The 18,402-nt window shown below is 43.4% G+C and overlaps 1 protein-coding gene across 2 annotated transcripts in view; it reads left to right on the top strand.

Annotated features, from left to right (window-relative positions):
- The first annotated feature begins 15,664 nt into the window (after positions 1-15,664).
- TAFA2 (TAFA chemokine like family member 2) overlaps positions 15,665-18,402 on the top strand; it is a 448,988-nt gene continuing 446,250 nt past the window's right edge. The window contains exon 1 of one of the 2 annotated variants that reach the window (XM_025476775.3): positions 15,665-15,805. Coding sequence is in view for 1 of the 2 variants with exons in the window: in XM_049115111.1 (XP_048971068.1) it covers positions 16,978-16,979 (2 nt within the window). In the remaining variant the exon portion in view is untranslated. Of the gene's footprint in view, positions 15,806-16,825; positions 16,980-18,402 lie in introns of those variants that run through there. The other variant, XM_049115111.1, reaches the window with a different exon arrangement.

The following is an 18,402-nucleotide window of genomic DNA, read 5'->3' as shown; positions in this document are numbered from 1 at the left end:
TACAGATACAGTTCTGTCTTAATGGAAGGAGGCAGTTTTAATGTACAGGGTGATCTGTGAGGTTATAGTTAATGATTTAATTATCTTATGTTTGGTGAGCAAATTCAACCCCTTATGACAAATTTTGCTTGCAATCCGAAGTGAAAAGTTCTCATTAGCAAATCTCAAATGTTTCAAATCAACAGTCTTGGAAATTTTACTATTAAAATTAACTTGTGAATATTTTATTTATTTTATTTTATTTAAAGATTTTATTTATTTATTCATGAGAGGCACAGAGAGAGAGAGAGAGAGAGAGAGAGAGAGGCAGAGACACAGGCAGAGGGAGCAGCAGGCTCCATGCAGGGAGCCCAATGTGGGACTCGATTCTAGGTCTCCAGGATCAGGCCCTGGGCTGAAGGCGGCACTAAACCACTGGGCTCCTGGGGCTGCCCCCACTTGTGAATATTTTAGAATAACTCTTTGTCCTTGGTATAAAAACTTAGGTTTATATTGGTTTAGGTTAAGTGTAGATTTAATTTATTTTGTGGTTACCTTATGTAAATATTCTCTAACCTTCCTCCATATCTACCAATGCTTTGCATTTCCAAAAGCACTGTATTAGCAACTTCTTTATTTCATGTTTTCTATTAAATATAAATAAAATTGTGACCTATGGTTTCATTTATAATTTTAACCAAAGCTAATTTTCCATTTCAGATAACCAAATTAATTTCTTTTAGTCACACACTTGAATTCTTATAAATCAACCTATGTTATTTTCAGAGCTGGGTGTGGAGCATATTTTTATCCATCAATTTATGGAGATGAAATATTAATAAGAGGAACTTCAAAATTGTTTTTTTCAGAAATGTTTTTCTATTAAAACTTTTTCTTTTACTATGCTCATCTTGAAGTATTTATTCTTATTAATTAAAATATAATTTTGTTTTAAATATTTATTTATGATAGTCACAGAGAGAGAGAGAGGCAGAGACACAGACAGAGGGAGAAGCAGGCTCCATGCACCGGGAGCCCGACGTGGGATTCGATCCCGGGTCTCCAGGATCGCGCCCTGGGCCAAAGGCAGGCGCCAAAGGCAGGCGCCAAACCGCTGCGCCACCCAGGGATCCCTAAAATATAATTTTGTCCTCATCTTTTCCCAATTAATCCAAATCACAGCTCTCACATATTGCCACTTTAATCCCATCATCTCAAATCTGAAATGCCAAAATGTCTAGCTACTTTGCAAGTATGATATTATTGAATATCCTATGTAAATTTGTAACTGCTTGAAAAAATGTCCTTCAAAATATCTTTGGTAAATAGAAAACGATTCCAATTTAAATGTCCTTTTGATATCTACTCTGATTATCATTGCTTTATTGACTTTGTGACTTGCAATGAGAAATCAACCAAAATATAAAAGAGAAGGAAAATAGGTGGCTAGGAATAACATTTTATCCAAGAATATTCAAAATATCTACTTGATTCATAGATTTAAGAGTGTATGTAGAGATACTAGCACTATATTATGGAATATTTGGTATGTTATAGATACTAAAGTTTATACTAAGTGAATGAATGAAATTCAGACTTTTTACAGGAGGTAAAAACAAGTACAGTTTGGGTTAAAATGTTTAGTTCTTTGCTGAATAGCAAATGGTGGTTATTTCTTTGGACTGACATTATCCTCCACTTTAGAAACTTGAGAAATGAAACAATGCCCTTGGAATCAATTTCCATGGGAGAGCAAGGGAAGTGAGAATGGCAAGAGTGAAGGTTACAAGAGCCTCCGCCATTTCCAGGGGAGCTCTGGAACTAGTATGCCTTTCTGGTGTTGTTCAACTTTAAAGGGAGTGCTAGACCTTCATACTCTAACAGCTCAATTAGTCACTGGAGGTGGGGTATCCCCAGGAAAAGGGTTAAGTCTTGGGCAAAACGGCCTTCTTGAGCTGACTTAGGAGAAGTCTGGTAGAACCAACCCGCCTCATAATGATCAGTTCTGGCCCACTGACAACCTGATGTCCCACAGTCAGACTCTGTGTCTCTACCAAGGCACAGCAGCACTGCAGACAACTTTCTCTCCTTCCCTGCCTCTCTCTCTCTCTCTCTCTCTCTCTCTCTCTCTCTCAGTAGTGTATAACTCAATGCTGCAGATGGCATGCTTGATCCAGAACCTTAGGGATGGATCTATGATGTGATTTCACTCTGGGGACTTGGCCCCCTGGCATAAACTCCACATCATATCCTTTCCCGTCCCTGAAACCTTTAATACTGAAGGGTCTGTGAGATCACATGGCCCAAGCACTACAACCTGAACATGCTGCAAGTTTCCTTCCTGCTTTGGGTCTCACTCAAACTTTCATGCTACCTGGTAAGGGTGTTGGAGCAGTATTTCCTAGTTTGTTATATGCTGCTTCTAGAATTCAAAGAGGAATACAAGGCATTATATATCCTTCTCTGTGAGGGAGACACAAGATGCAATTATTTGTTTCTTGGTTTAGAAAGGATGTCGTAGCTTATCCCAGACCACTTAACTCCTACATATTATTTACATGGGATTTCCCTGAATCCTTATAGGGTTTAACTCCCATTCTCTGTAAGACATTTTATGCCAAGGCCTGTTATTTATATGCTACTTCCTGCTTTCCCGGCCTGATTAGCATGGTACTATCAATATAGCAACCAACACAATGTTTTACCAAATGACCAGGTCAGGTCTCTTTTGACTATACTCTGCCAGAGAGCAAAAGTATTAACTTAGTTCTGGTTAAGACTGTAAATATATACACAAAGCTACTTCAAGTGAATTCAAACAATTTCCAATCTTTCCAATAGGGATCGAAAAGTGATATGTTCATGAGATCAATAATAGTATGTATGCCAAGTACCAGAGGCCATGATCTCTGCTCTAGTAGAGAGGCCACACTGGGGCAGCGGTTGCATTTGGGGTTACTTTCTAATCAGAGTTGCCTTATTTTACTGTAATTCTTCAGGATATGTCTGGTTTTTGTAGGGTTCATGCTGGCTAATTAAGTGATGAGAACCAGCAGTCACGTGCCCTTTAGGTCTTTAAGGAGGGTGTGTGTGTGCTGATCTCTGCTATTCCCCTTGCCCCTCCATCCAGGGACGACATACTTCATTAAAAAATTTATAATCATGAGGGAAGGAAAGTTTCAGAGGCTGTTAATTGGCTTTCTGTACTACGCAGATCTTATTCCACAGTCTAAGGAACCAATATGCAAATTACCAAGTAAGTTTATTATAATTATGCATTTAGGGACAGGAAAGGTGACCAGTGGATGGGTCTGTTAGCAGAAACTTGGCCAAGACTCCATTTATTATTTCATTCCCATATGCTGGTTACTCTAACAGGGGAAACATGATGATGCTTCAGTATCAACTCAAACTCTGTTTCCCAAATCCCTTGAAATGTTTGAGTATTTTCTAGCTGAGTAATTGGATTAAGTTAGGTCCCTCTGGGGAGGGACTAAGGCAGTTGTTAACCTATTATCAATAGCCCAAAGTGTGAACAGGTGGGCTTTTGTTGCCTACTGCAGAAACTGGAGGGTATGAATATTCAGAGGTATCTTATGTAAAAATAATGATTTAACTTTTTAGTAATCTCTCTTAGGTGAGAGTTCTACGACTTTCTTTCTTTCTAGACCTGTCTCTTTTTGTCTTGAATCAGGAGAGTAGTTTCAGCACTGGTGAAGGGATGGGAGAGGGCAACCTTGTCTTTTTCTGATCTTAAAGACCTAACTTTTCACTGTTGAGTATGATGCTCCTTGTTATATAAGATACAGTCCTCCCATAACTAATTTGTTGAGAGTTTTAATCATGAAACGATGTTGAATTTTGTCAAATGCATTTTCTGTTTCTATTAAGATGATCCAATGATTTTTACCCTTCATTTTGTTAATGTGGTAGATCACATTGATTGATATTCTTACGTTGCATCATCGTTGCATCCCAGGAATAAATCCATCCTGATTATGACATATGGTCCTTTTAATGTGCCATTGAATTCAGCTTCTTGTATTTTGCTGAGGATTTTTGCATCTACATTCATCAGGGATATTGGCCTGTGATTTTTTTTATTGTAGTATCCTCATCTGGCTTTAGTATTAGGGTTACTACTAGCCTGGTAAAATTAGTTTAAAATGTTCCCTCCTCTCCTGTTTTTGGAAGAGTTTGAGGATTGAAACAATTCACTTTAATGTTTGGTAGGATTCACTAGTTTACCCATCTTGTCTTTGTTCTTAGCTGTCCCCAGCCTTTCTACTTATGCAGATGGTTTCATCTGCACTCTGAGTGAGTGGAGGAGGTGGTAGGTCTTTGGGGGCAGTGCCTCTTGAAAGGCCAAGGATTTCTTTCCTCTGAGAGAAATTGCAGGCTTTTTCCCTGAGCTGGGTGGCTTGAGGGAGGGTCTGACACTGATAAAGTGAAGCTGTCTCTCCTAATTTTATGATTCCCTGCGGTGTTGCAAATTCTTAACTAGATTCTGGAGGTTTCATAAAGGTATTTTGGCTGAAGTATTGTTGTTTTATCAATGTCTCTGCTGGGGGACAAGGTCTGGGACTTCCTATCCTACGCTCTTGCTGGCATCACTCAAATGTCTTAGTCAGCTCTTCTTAATTGGTTGGGTGCCAGGATGGGTCAGGAATTGCTGGACTCCTTGAAAGAGTTTATGGAATTTTAAGGAAGATATGCTTTCATTCGGTTCTCAATGGCTGTCTGAAAAACGAAGAGGCCAAATGGTATTTACTTGGTGGCAGTGGTGGCAGTTGGGAACTTGATTCAGCATCTTTGTGTTTAACAGCTTTTTTAAAGAATTTTTAAATCTTGGTACACAGATCTGGGAGCCTAGTCTCCACTTTAATCATTGTTTCCATGGTATAGGGACAACTGGAATTCCAAATAACAGAATCTTGAAAAACATCTCATTTGTAAGTTGAAACTACCTATAGCTAGGATACAGAATAATTGAGTTTAAAGGATTTCAGTGGCTGATAAACATTATTATGCTTTAGCTTGGGTTATAACTTCCACAATGCCAGACCATGTATGTTTACAAAACACTGTACCCTACATAGTGCTTAATAGCAACTTGTACTTTTAATAATTATTAAACAATTGAACTTGCTTAAATTTCAAGTGAGCATCCTGAAAACTCAGCAGATTGTTCAGAAACGGAAGGATTTTTCCCTCTTAATTCTAAATCATGGCTTTAGAACTATTCTATCCCTCCTTCCTAACACTTTTCTGACTGTACTCTTACCCAAATAAGGAGGGATTGAAAGCTGTGTGGTATATACCAGCAGCTGCCCAATCTAAATCTGGAAGAGAAAGACAGACATGGCTTTCTGGATATGAATTGATTCAGGAAAAGGGGAAAAATTCTGGTCCCAAAACTTGCTGGGTTGCTGGTATAAATGCTACTAATACAGTTACTTCACACCTTTACTATAATCGTTTGCACCAAAGCAAACAAAATACATTATTTGTGGCCTCTGTTATATAAAATTTCCTGGTTGCATTAAAAAAGTCTAGAATATGAGGCAAATATTTCAAGTAGTAATAATTTGTTTGGGTTTATTTGGGGGCATCTTCTGGCACTCTAATATTAAGTTTTAATCTTCTGTAAATAATTTTTACCTTGGAATTTATATTTCTTGGACTAAATGAGGTGCATTTTTAATTTTTAAAAGAATGCAATAGTTAAGAAACTTACTGTATCAGCACAGTTGCAATTTATGTTTTTTCTCTCAAGGGTTGGAATACACCTTTGGTAATTTAGAATGCCAAATGAATAAAAAAGAAAGTGTTTCCAAATATTTCATTTGTATTAGTACTTTTTTGGAGGGATAGAACGTATTACAATCTCAATTATCCTAACAGGCTTTTAAAGGAAAACAATTAGCTCTGCCAAGGAAAGGACTGACGTGTAGACAATGGTTATTAAGGAGAGAGTAGAGTGACTTTTCTCCAAAGATGTCAGAGGACTTTGGTAGGCTCAAGTATCACACCTTGTTAACTTGCAAAATGTCTAATGACAGCAGAGAGGAGTTTTCCTAGAGGATATTCTTGGAGAGTTTGAAACCTGATCATAAAGAGATGGAAATTCTTATTCAAAGCCACAAAAAATAGAGAAATAAGCATATTGTGAAACAGAACACTCTGTGAAGCACCTCCTTGCAAAGGGCTTCTTGGAGAGGTTGTTGAAAATCCATAGGTGAGTACTGAATATTATTGATATGAAAATGAGATTTTGGGTTTGGGATAGTTTGAAGGCAAAGTTTTAGAATTAAAGAAAGACTGAGCACTTTGGAAAACTTCCTTTCCAATTCTAAGCATTGATTTTAAGTACAGACGGCATCTCTCTCTACCCACTTTTTCTTGATTTGCATTGTGCCTTGAACCACAAAGGGACAATCATATTATGATCTTTAACAGTATTTGTTGTAAAGTTAGTTGTTAATAGTAAAGTTACTACTAATAAAGCACTTAACTTTGGGAAGTATTTTGAACTGAAAATTGGAAAAGTTATCCCTGTATGTGTCCTTTTCACTCACTCATATTAGCTACGCTTTGTCAGTGGGAGAGAAAGGACTTACAAGAAAGAAAACAAGAATTTTGAATAACCCTGATACATTTATGAGAATGCTTTCTATATCACATAAGGAAACTAATCAAAATATCGAGAGCTACTGGTCTGATCCATAGCCTTGTACACTTGTGCACTGTGTTGGGGCCAATACCCCAATAGAGAGATAGGATGTCCCAATAGAGGTTGACCCAGAGAGCCCAAGCATAAATCCTGAATAATTATAAAAGAAGACCTGTTATCATTAAAAGTCTTTTTCTTATCGTACCCAGAGTTCTGTGACTATTTTTCTACTTTTAAAATCTAAAATAAACATATGCTCTATGTCCATTCTCTAAGATTCACTCGTCTTTGTCATTCATGTAACTGGATTAATGCGCTAATAACATCATTTTGTGGTGATGTCATCATCTCTGCTTTATTAGATTGTGCTCTCCAGAGGGCAGGTGCTGTCTATGTACAATAAAATGTGTAGTAAGTCCGCTTAGATGATGATGTTTTAATGTTAGTCCTAATGGATCCCTCACTGCATGTTGTTCACTTGCGTTTGTCATTACAACTTGGTGGAACTTGATTTCTATAGGTTTCCCATCAGTTGTCTAGCTGGAGATTTAGCTGAATACCTCTAATATTGGCAATTCCACTAATTCTTTGTGTGGCTCATTACACTGTCTAATTAACCTCTACATTAAAAAATGTGTGGAAAAAAACCTGAATACAATGATTCTTATTTTTGACTGTTTCCTTAATGCAATTAAATTTTATTATCTCACTTCTTGTTATTCCTTTATTCTTTGGCACAGGCACATCTTCACTTATGCTATTTAAATTTTTCATTTTAAAAAATTTGTCTTCTCAGTTTCATGCATATCTTTCTATTGTGGGAGTATCGTCTATATGACGAGTTTTACCATTCAAAGACTCTGGAATCTCTGTCATGATTTATTGTTTTTTGCTGCAAAGCAGACAGTATATACTCTCATGTTTGTCTAGAAACATTAGTACTTGCCTGCAGCTGCACTGTTTTGACACTGGGTGGCCAAAATGCACGGAGGAATTGAAACTCTAAAACTTTCCCATTTTGATTATGTTGGATGACAGAAATCACTCTTTATCATATAAAAATGGGAGGAACTTTGTACAGGAATCTGAAGAGAGTTTGCAGGGAGAGATTTCAGTGCTTAAGCTTGAGCTTTCCTGAAATAGTTAAATCAGAACAATACTTAGAGTGAAAAGTGCACTGGGCTAGGAACTGGGAGACGAGTTCTTGTTTATGTTCTTGAGTAGAAAAAAGAAATCTAATTACAACTCTGGCTGCCCTGACTTTTTAACTGAATTACTTGGGCAAGTTATCTAACCTCTGAGCCTTAGTTTATAAATCATAAAGTGAGACAATATCTCTTTTATAGAACTATTACGAGAAGAAAGAGATAAGTTAGTTTTCGTTCTTATTTTAGTTTGGCATCTTTGATTGTAAATTTATAAACATTGCCCTCTACTTAGCTTCAGTTACAAACGGTCTTTATTGTGTGGCCAGTCGGCTCAGTGGATTTCACTCCCCTTCTCCCAGTTCTCAGCCACATTCTGTGAATGAACAAAACTATCGGTTATGAATATCTATTTAGTCAGCAAATTATAGAGGGATATGGGACTTTGAGCTAAAGGTTAGGAGGACCCATCCTCTTCAGTATGGCACTGACAAATCACTTTCATCTTGGTCTATACCTCTAGGATGTACCTTGCTCTATGAGGTCTTGGTTCCCTGCCAAAGTGAGAGTCTGTCTACTTCCACAACCTTCCATGGGGTAAGTAGGGAGAGGAAAGAGGGTAAAGAGAGAGTGAGAGGCCAAAAGCAATCCAATTAATCCAATAAACCAGGCAGGAAGAATGGGAATTAGAAGAAGTAGTAAATGCTGGTGATTACTATAAGCAGGAGGTTGTGTCACTCCTTCAGTGAAGACTGCAGGAGGACCAACTCTGGGTAACCCTTAAGAGAATCTTCTGAAAGAAGATGAAATGAGGTAAAGTGGCTAAAGATCCTGCGCTTATTACCTCAAGCCAATGGAAATTTTTATTTCTGCTGGAGGAAGGGAACGGTTACACCCTCAGTTCTGAAGATCCTACTCTCCAGTCTGTGCTGCTGAGACTGGTATGTTCAGTATACCATTAATTTCTCACCTATCCGGGATGGTGAGAATAATTCCTCTCCGTCCTATCCAGGTGAGCTGTTCATAAATAGCCCTGTAGCTACTTCCTTGCTGCCTACCTAGTTCTAGAAATCATGAGATCGCAGACTACCATAATATTAATAGCTCCTTTCTATGAGCAAGTAGTGTCTGTAAAATAGGGTCCTGGGGTTTTGTTTTATTTATTTATTTATTTATTTATTTATTTATTTATTTATTTATTTATTTATTTATGCTGACTTATACTACAGCACTAAAATGTCCGAAAGGCCGTTATTTATAAAACCTGCTGTTCAGCTCATTAATAAATGGGGTACAAACTGTGAAGTGCAATCAAGACGATGTTTTGTTTTTCTTCTAATGCCTCGATGTCTCAGGCACAGCCTTTTGTGATGGTCACTTGCTCCATAAAACTACTATGTATTTGACCTGTGGAGTAATAGATTTGCCTCTTGGCTACCAGATGATCCTTTTATTTTGGACTGTTATTCTTGGTCACTTCAGTCAGCCCCCCTACCTTTCGAATTTTTCAGGCAAGAAGCAGGCACTTCTCTATAAATTTAATATTGGCCCCTACTACTTGGAAACAAATGTTAGATTCTCCCAAGGGCTCTTTTTCTCTCTGGTGTCTGTGTCTCAGCAAGCATCCACATAGGCAGAGACCAAGAAGGCCCATTTCACCTCATCCGTCTCTGTGGCCAACTTCAGTAGTCACAAAGGATGAGGATACCCATACCTTAGAGACCTGGGCAAAATACGAGCACCTGAGTTGTCAGAGAAGGGGTTTCATTGGGCTCAGCATGAAGCTAATGTTGGGTTTCTTCCTTATCTACTCACCCTGGCAATGTGGGAAAAAAGTTTTTGTGCTTGTAACTTAAATGAGTTGATTAGAAAAAGCTAGGGCTTCTGGAGTCTAGAGCTATTTTTCTTTGATCTTTGATTGAGTGTAACATTGTGGAGGGGTGGAACCTTCGTGTACCCTAGGAACCACTGTAGTTCAGCTGTTAGAGCAAATTGGACTTCAGTTACCATGCTAAAAGGAGGCTGTGTTAAAGGGCGCATGGGAACAGCTGAATGTTGGAAATAGAAACAAGTGGGTGGGGCCCTGGAGGTCAGCAGGAGGAGATAGACCTTAAGGAGTGCATTTGAGATCTTGTCTCTGGTGATGTGTGTGTGTATGTGTGTGTGCAGCAATGAAGAAGGCTAATTTCATAGGCTATGTCAATATTGCTCAAAATTTCCAGAAGTCACTTGAGCATGTAATATCTAGATGAATGTATTCATGTGATCAACAGGTTGGAAGTTTTAAGGCATTATTATCGAATATTAAAATAAATGTGGTCATAGGTTATTCCAAAAGCTTGTCAATTGAATATATTGGTTACTTATCCACCCGTCCATGCCTGCAGCTTTACTAGGTGAAACATAAATGCACTCCTGTGGGATAACTTATAAAAATCTAAAAAAATAAGTCAATTATAATAGAATGTCATTAGTGTGAAAATGGAGAGACGTGTCAGGTGTTTAGGAGCACACGGGAGAAACAATTACTACAGTGGAAGGGATCTGCAGATGATTTCCTGGTGGAGAGAAGTCTGGTCCTGAGCTTTAATGAGTGAGTTGGAGTTAACTAGGTGAGATTGTTTACAGACGTGGTGGTGCCAAGGGTTTCACTCAGGCCCATGTGAGAAGTCATTTATGATAGGGATTTTTCATCTCAACTCTTTGGAACATGTTAAGAAATCAGGAAGTAAAAAAGTCTCTAAATAGCCAAAATAGATGACGTGAGGTCCATGCACCAATGATGAAATCATCACTGTCATGTAAAGGTTTCTAGTGATTTCTAGCTAAACAAGTCAGATTTTGTAATACTGATGATAAATCTGAACTGTAAATTAAAGCCTTGGGATTAATTGATTCAAAGGTTGCCCAGAAAGCAGATTAAGTCTTGGAAAATGTGTGCTTTCTAGTGAGAAAGAATTACAGAGACATGTTCCATTGTACTGGTGAAAGCTTTTGGGACAGACTGTATCTGATAACGGGAGCAAATCTGGAGATTCGATGATGTGGACAAACTTGTAGTTCTTACGCAAGATTGGAGTCCTTTCCTCTGCACTGGGAATACTGTGCTTTCCTCAAGGTCGGTCCACGAGATGCCTGGTGGATGAAGCTACCGTGCAAAATGTTGGCCTTCTGGGATAGCTATTGTATTAGATGGTAAAAATGAAAACAAGTTCTTCCTCCCCCTGTGCCAGGTTCTTGAATGTGTTATTGTAGCTCTACCCAGGAGGAGATGGAGTCTTCTTCCCCCCCTCGGGTCTGGGCTGGCCTGATGAACTGCTTTGCCAAGGAAGCTGTGACAAAGATGATACAAGCTAAGACTTGGAAGGTGCTTCCCCATTGCTGCTTTTAGAAGCCCCTGACTGCCACCCTAGGAAACAGCCAGGCGAGCCTGCTAGGTGGTAGGTACTCCCTGACACCCCAGCTTAGAGTCAGCTAATTGCCAGATGAGTGAGGCACGATCCTAACCAACTGACCACAGATACATGAGTCCAGAGGAACTGTCCAGCTGAGCCTAGTGGAGCTCAACCCAAATTGCTAATCCACAGAAATGTGAACTAAATAAATCTGTGTTCTTTAAGTCACTACATTTCTTTTCAGTTCTTTCAGTTCTTTAAGTCACTACATTTTAAAGTGGTTTATTCTATTTGCCTACTTACTACATACAGGACAGTTTTCCTGCCTCGGTTCCTTCTCCTGCCATTCCATGGAGTAGTTCTCTTGCTCTATTTCCACGAGGTCCATCTGCTTATTTGATCTTTGGTGTCTCGATCACTGACCACAAAGTATTTAAAGAGTATTGATTGTGTGAGGCACTATGCTAGGCGATGGAGACTCTCAAAGTTAATAACATACACACATTACATCGGATAGTATGGAATGGATTCTGGGCTTCTTTCTGTTCACCTAATTAGATGAACACACTTAAAAGATGAACATCATTGAAAAAGACAGAAATGAGGTGGTTAGCACCAAAGGGACAAGAGACAAGCAGGAATGAGTGGCTTGATTGTGACACTCCTCCTCACGTATCCACTAGGAATTAGAACTTTTTGTTCATTTGTTTTAATGCCCTAGAACCGGGCAGAGTACTGAGGGGGAGCTGGTGCTCATTTTTCTTCTCTTTCCCATCATTTCTTTCTATTCCTATTAATGGACCCAAGTTCCTCAAGTAAGGCTTTTCCATATCCGGGTCCAAATGCTTTTTATTTTTCTGTAACACAGGAGACAGTGTGTTTTCGTGGTGGTGCTGGGGAGGGTAGAGAAAAATCAAAGCCCAGACCAAAGCCAACAGAAATCAAAAACAGGCTTCGGATTTAAGTAGATTTGGTTTGAAACTCAGCTCTGCCATTTGGTGACAGTGAAATCAAGTCTCAATTTAAAATAATATGTAGGGTGAGGGTATATCATCTATTTTATGGGATGTTGCAAGGCCTTGAGATAAAGATTCGGGCTAACATATTAAACCTCTGGCAGGAAACTTGAAGTGTCCCCAAGTGACATTTTAGTGATCCCTCGGAACGTGAAGAGCTACACGCAGAGTTACGATCAGTGAAGTTCAGCATTCCAAGCAATTACTGTTTACTGCTTCCACAGAAGGAAGGGGGCAGTTTAAACAAATAGATAAGAGGCATCATCTTAAGATTTCTATTAATTGGGGAGGTATTTGCTATTTTGTCTCGGAGAGAAAACAAAAGATTTGGTTGTAAAGTCTAGGAGGTACTGGGAATAGGAATACCTTGATCTAAAAATCATTAGGAATTATCTGGATACCAACAAAATGATACTGACAAAAGGATAAAAAATTCTGTTGTACTTTGTAATCAACGTATACATTTGTTCTTTTTTTCATATTTTTATTAAAAGACAAGTTTAATGAGGAAAATAGAGGTGAAAACATCACCCATTTTAACAATATGATAAAATTATAGATTTTCCTACCACCACACGGAGCTGATGAGTTAGAAACTAGAAGGATTATGATGTATGCTTTTTATTTTTCCATTCTTGTGGGAATGGAAGGCCGATGTTCTAAAGTGATTCTCTAAACAGCTATTCCTCCCAGCACAGAGCCCCAGTTTCCAATGCTGTTTCTGCTTGGATTCCATCCCACTACTTAACATAGCAGACACAGGATTATTATAAGATTGGCAATAAAACAGTGCCAGTTGTTTTAAAACAAAAACTTCGCTCCCTTGGGAAAATAAGTCACCAGGTAAGAGCAATGAAATAAAAATCTTTGATACATGACATGAATCTTTTGAAAGTGAGCATTTGAGAGCACCTGAAATGATCGTCATGTGCTAGGCTGATTTAACTGTTAGAGGACAATTAGCAAAAATCATTAACCCCACATGATTTAGTTTTGGTTCCTTGTTAGTCTTAAGTGTTCTAAATTCTTTGCTTTCTTAAGCTCATACTAACTTAGGTTTATCAAGTTAAAGTAGAATCACTCCAAAAATTCAGAGTGAATGGTGGATTGGAAGGAGTTTACTCATGATGTTAGTATATATTTTATAACCGAAACATAGAGGAACATTCTGAAAGCAAATTTTTGAGTGGTTAAGTTCATAAAACCTAACCATTAAAGGTACTAATGGGACCTCACTTGAATGTCACCGAAGTAACAAGACATTATAAAATCTGTGGTCCCTTTATTAAAACAACCACACCAACCCACATTACTTGATGCCTCTTAGATACAAAATGTTTGAATTACAAAGTATGTTAAGACAAAATCACTGACAAGTGAAACCTATATTCCATATTCGTTTGTGTACATGGTGACTAGTGTTAACTTTTATTTTCTAGCTGGTGGAGAGAGCGTGTGACACCTAGTTTGGCAAAGGTTTCAGTGCATTGGAGCTACAAAGGCACAAAACTTTAGAGCTGGAAGGAACCGTAGTCACCTTGGAAATTATCAGTTGAATAAGAGGTAAAAATATTGGCTTCAGAACACGACCTTTGAGATATCAAAGTTTGTAAGGGACTTGTGGCTCAGCATCCAATGTTTTTTGCTTTGGATTTTCTTTTTCTAAATCTATTACTACTTGCGGGGACTTGTGGCTCAGCATCCAATGTTTTTTGCTTTAGATTTTCTTTTCTTTTTCTAAATCTATTATTACTTGTGGGGACCTGTGGCTCAGCATCCAATGTTTTTTTGCTTTGGATTTTCTTTTCTTTTTTGTAAATCTATAATTACTACTTGTGTGTGTGTTCTGTGATGCTCTAACATTACACGAAGGTTTGCTCATGACCACACTTGATCGAAGCGAGCCTAAGAAGACGGCTGGCCGCAATACCGCCTAAACCAGCACCCAGTCTGACCAAACCTGTAAGGACACGACCTTGCGAGGGTCTCGCTATTAAATTTCTGGGAGCAGCAAGAGGTTCCTCTAGCATGGACGCTGCTGACCTAGGGCCGTGCTGCGAAGTCTTCTCTCTGAATCGGAAAGAGGTTGGAATCTGTAAAAATGCAACCTTCTCTGCAACCAGACGCTGGTCCCTTTTTCCTTAGGGGAGGCCTGCGTAGCTCGGTGCAGCTCCCTGGCCCGGACCGCCCTCTAGAGGGAGACAGAGTCCAGCCTTTGCGCCGCTGCCGCCCGCGCGCCGCGCGTCCCTCCGCCCGCAGGACCGCAGTTTGCTCCGCGCAGCAGCCGCGGCGGCGATCCCGGCGGCGGCTCCCGGCTCCGCTGTCCCATTTCCTGCTCAGCTCCGCCTGGAGTGGCCGGGCGCGCCGTCGCCGTCAGGGGCCCCCCGAGCTCCCGGGGCGCAGGGCTGGGCGGAGCGGGAGCGGGAGCGGGAGCGGGAGCGGGAGCGGGAGCGGGCCTGCCCTGTCGGGCACTTGCCGGGAGGACCCCGCCGCCTCTTGGCACCGCAGCCCCGGGGTGACAGGCGGGGAGCTCCCCCCCTCGCCCGGATTCGGTCCCGCCCCGAGCGAAGTGGCCCGGCAACACCTGCTGGAGCCCGCAGCTGCCCGGGGGCGACGGACCCGCCTGCCCTGCGGCCCGCGATGCCCGGGGGCGCGGCGGGGGCGCTGCGTGGGGCTCGGCCCGCGGCGGGGCGCGGCGGCCGCGAGGGGCTGCGGCTGGCCCGGGGGCGCTGCTGAGGCTCCGGGCGCGCGCTGTGCGGGGCGCCCCGGGACCGGCCGCCAGGAGCGGGCGCCAGGGCACCCGGCCGAGGGACAGCCGGCGCCGGCAGCGCGGGGCGGCGCGAGGAGCGCGGAGGACAGAGGAGGACCGAGGAGGAGCGGGGAGGACCGAGGAGGAGCGCGGAAGATAGAGGAGGAGCGCGGAGGACCGAGGAGGAGCGCGGAGGACAGAGGAGGAGCGCGGAGCAGCGGGAGGAGCGCGGAGCAGCGGGAGGAGCAGCGCGGGGTGTCTCCCCCCCCCCCCCGGGCGGCCGCAGACCCCCTGCAGCCGCTCGCGTGGGCGCCCCGGGAGCCGCGGGGCGCGGGGCACAGCCTGCTGCGCGGGGGACCAGCCGAGCGCCCGACCGGCCGTGCGCGGAGCCCGGGAGCCCACCTGCGCGGGGCAAGTGCGCCCTCGGCCTTCGAGGCGGGCGCGTCGGACATGGACTAGGCGGGGCCGCGGGAGCGCCCGGTGGCCGGCAGTCGGGGGGCTGAGCGCGCCAGTGCTCGCCGCCGAGGACCGCCGGGGCTGCGGGGCCGGGCTTCCGTCCGCCCGCACGGCTTCCCGCTGCGCACCCGGCCCCGCGTTCAGGGCGCTCCCGCCTGGATGGAGAGGGCTTCCTGAGCCGCCCGCGCCCGGAGCAGGGAGCGCGCGCACGCACGCCCCGGGCCGCACTCCCGCCCTCCGCGAGCTCGCAGCCCCGGACGCGGGCTCCTGTGCCCTGAGCGGCGGCGGCCGGGCGTCTCGGGAGCGATGCCAGGGCGGTGAGGCAGGCGCCGGCCCGCGGGAGCTGCAGGAGCGTCGCTAGGTGTTGCCGCCACCGGGAAGCCGGGCTGCAGGTAGGTGCGAGCCGGGGGCGCGGGGTGCCGGCAGGGGCAGGGGGTCGGAGCCGGGGTGCCGGCAGGTGCAGGCAGGGTCGGAGGCGCGGGGCGCCCGGCAGGTGCCGGCAGGTGCCCGCAGGGCGCTCAGGGGCGGGGCGGGGGTCGGAGCCGGGTGGCCGCGGGCTCCGGTCGGGTCCCCCAGGGAGTCAGGACCGGCGGCCTGGCCCGGCTGGTCCCCCTCCAGCCCCCACTTTCCGTCCACTTCCGAGGAGTTGCTTGCAGGCTGCGCGCCCCGGGCTCCGCACCTCCCCGCCCCGCCGGCCCCGGCAGGGTCCTCGGGGCAGCTCCGAGCCGCCTGCCTGACGGGCCCCTGGGGTCGGGGAACAGACGCTTCACGTTGGACTGAATGAGCCAAGTCCGCTTAGGGAGGGTTAGGGAAGGGCCCTACAGGGGAGCTTTAGGGAAAGGATGGTCCTGCCAACCGCGTTCAGAAGAAGAACCGCTTCGAGGAACGACGGGTGGTGCATTGGCGGGGTTTGTGCTCCCCCCTTCCTGCGAGGTGCCCCCCGAGTCCGCCCCGCGGCGCCTGCCCCCTTGCAGGCCCCCTTGCAGGCCCCCTTGCAGCCCGAGGGCAGGTTGCTGCCTACAGGGGGCTCCTGCGGCTCCCGGGCTGCCCCTGCCAGTGGGGAACGTGTTGTTTCCAGAAACTGCCTTTGCAAAGGAAAGTTTGACGTCCGCCGGCCTGTTTCTCCCGCAACTGCAGGCCGAGCCCCCTGGTCTCTGCTCGCGAGGGACGGACCGGGGGCGCCTGCGGAGCTCGCGGCGGGCGCGACGCCCCCGGTTCGGGTCCCGCGCCCTGACCGCGTGTGAGCGGCCGCGGCTGGCAGCGCGCCTTCCCCGAGTGCCGGCTGGCGCTGCTTGTGGCCATCAGGAAAGGAAGGGGGAAAAAAGAAATCTTCGTTTTGTGAGTGTTTAAATCCCTTCTTGAATTTTGCAAGGACGACTTTTGAAAAAGCAAAAGCCCCATATACCACCTTTCCTCCGAAAAGGGACCCTCACCCAGCACGGGATGGATTGCAAGGACTATTGACTGCGCGATCATGATCTGGTTCCCGTCTTCCCGACTAGACTGTTGGAGACATCAATAATCAGACTTATCAATTAACACTTTAAAACTGCTCTATTAGGCGATGTAAGTTAAGACAAATGAGTAATTTAAGATTTCTGTGTCAAGGTGCTAAATGACAATAACTAGCGAAGGAGATTAGAAACACCTTTACAGCCCTTAAAAAAAAAAACAGGATTAAGATGCTTTGTATTTATTCCAGCCTTTCCGTGTGTGCACATGTATTCGCAGACTGCTGAGCATTTTACACTTTCAAATTTGGTACCTAACGGCCTTAAAAATGATCAGAGGCATTTTTCGGCTTTCCTACTTTATCTGCTCAGGATCTCATCCGGAGTCGGTTGTTTGCATGTTGACCTTTTTAGAGTCCTAATTTTTAAAGCCATCAGTAGCCATTGAAAGGCCATCAGTAACCACACTGGAGTTCAATTTTATTTTAATTTTCGGTGGAAAAAAACTGGGTTACATCATTTGTAGATATAATGCTATGAGAACAGGGTCACTACCAACTGCATGCTTAGGCACAGTGACTTTTAAGAGGAAGAATGCAGTTTTAGTGTGTGGTTTTATTTAGATGACGCATTGTTTGAGACTAAAATCTTGATTCTTTTCTTGCCTTTAATGAAATTGTGTAGTTGAGGATTCTTGAACTTACTTATTTATATATACTGCTATGATGATGCTTCTTAAGATTCAAAAACCACCTATAATGCTACAAGTTGTGCCCAAGGGGAATCTAAGCTTTCTGAATATGTGTCATTTTTGAATTGGAAAAATGTTAGTGATTTTAACAATGATAAATTGGAGAATGCAGATTCATTGAAATGCCCATGGATCTGTGACAAAAAAAAGATACATATTGCTTAGAGAATGCATTATAGTATTTACTAACCACCAGGTTACAAGATGTGATGACACAGCGGTAAAAAGATCTGTTTTTAGACATGGCCACTTTTCCTTTTTAAAAATTTATAAAGTAATGAAACTTAGAGGTGATAAAAGATTTCATAAAAATTATTATGTATGAATATTATCAAAAAGTTTTGGTGGTCCCGGATCCAGTCTCTTCAAGATCACATTTTAATGATGATCTTTTTGTAAAATGCTTTTGAATATTGAAATGTTGAAAGTGCATTTTGGGGTTGATGTAGCCTAATTGCTGGTATGGATTACCCTATACACGTAGGGGACGATGTGCCTCTCCAGCAATTTTTCCAGGCATCATCATGGGCCGTAGTAAAAGGTATTATCGGAGTCTGCTGAAGTTCAGCTGTGGCTGCAAACTGATGATCATTCGACTATCTGATGTGTATCCCAAACTAAGAATGTTCCAAAGTGTCATCAGCTACTTCTAATAGATTTGAGAAGATGAAACAACCAGAGTGCCAACAGTTCAGTGCCCCGGCTTTTACTTCTCCAGTATTTTATTAGGGATGCCTCATTAAGTCGTATTATTCTGCAGCTGTTTTGTTCATTGAAGATTCAAGTA

The sequence above is a fragment of the Canis lupus genome, chromosome 10, assembly GCF_003254725.2.
Source record: "Canis lupus dingo isolate Sandy chromosome 10, ASM325472v2, whole genome shotgun sequence".
NCBI lineage: Eukaryota > Metazoa > Chordata > Mammalia > Carnivora > Canidae > Canis > Canis lupus.
The sequence above is the reverse complement of the archived record's forward strand: the minus strand, read 5'-3'. Positions and strand labels throughout refer to the sequence as shown.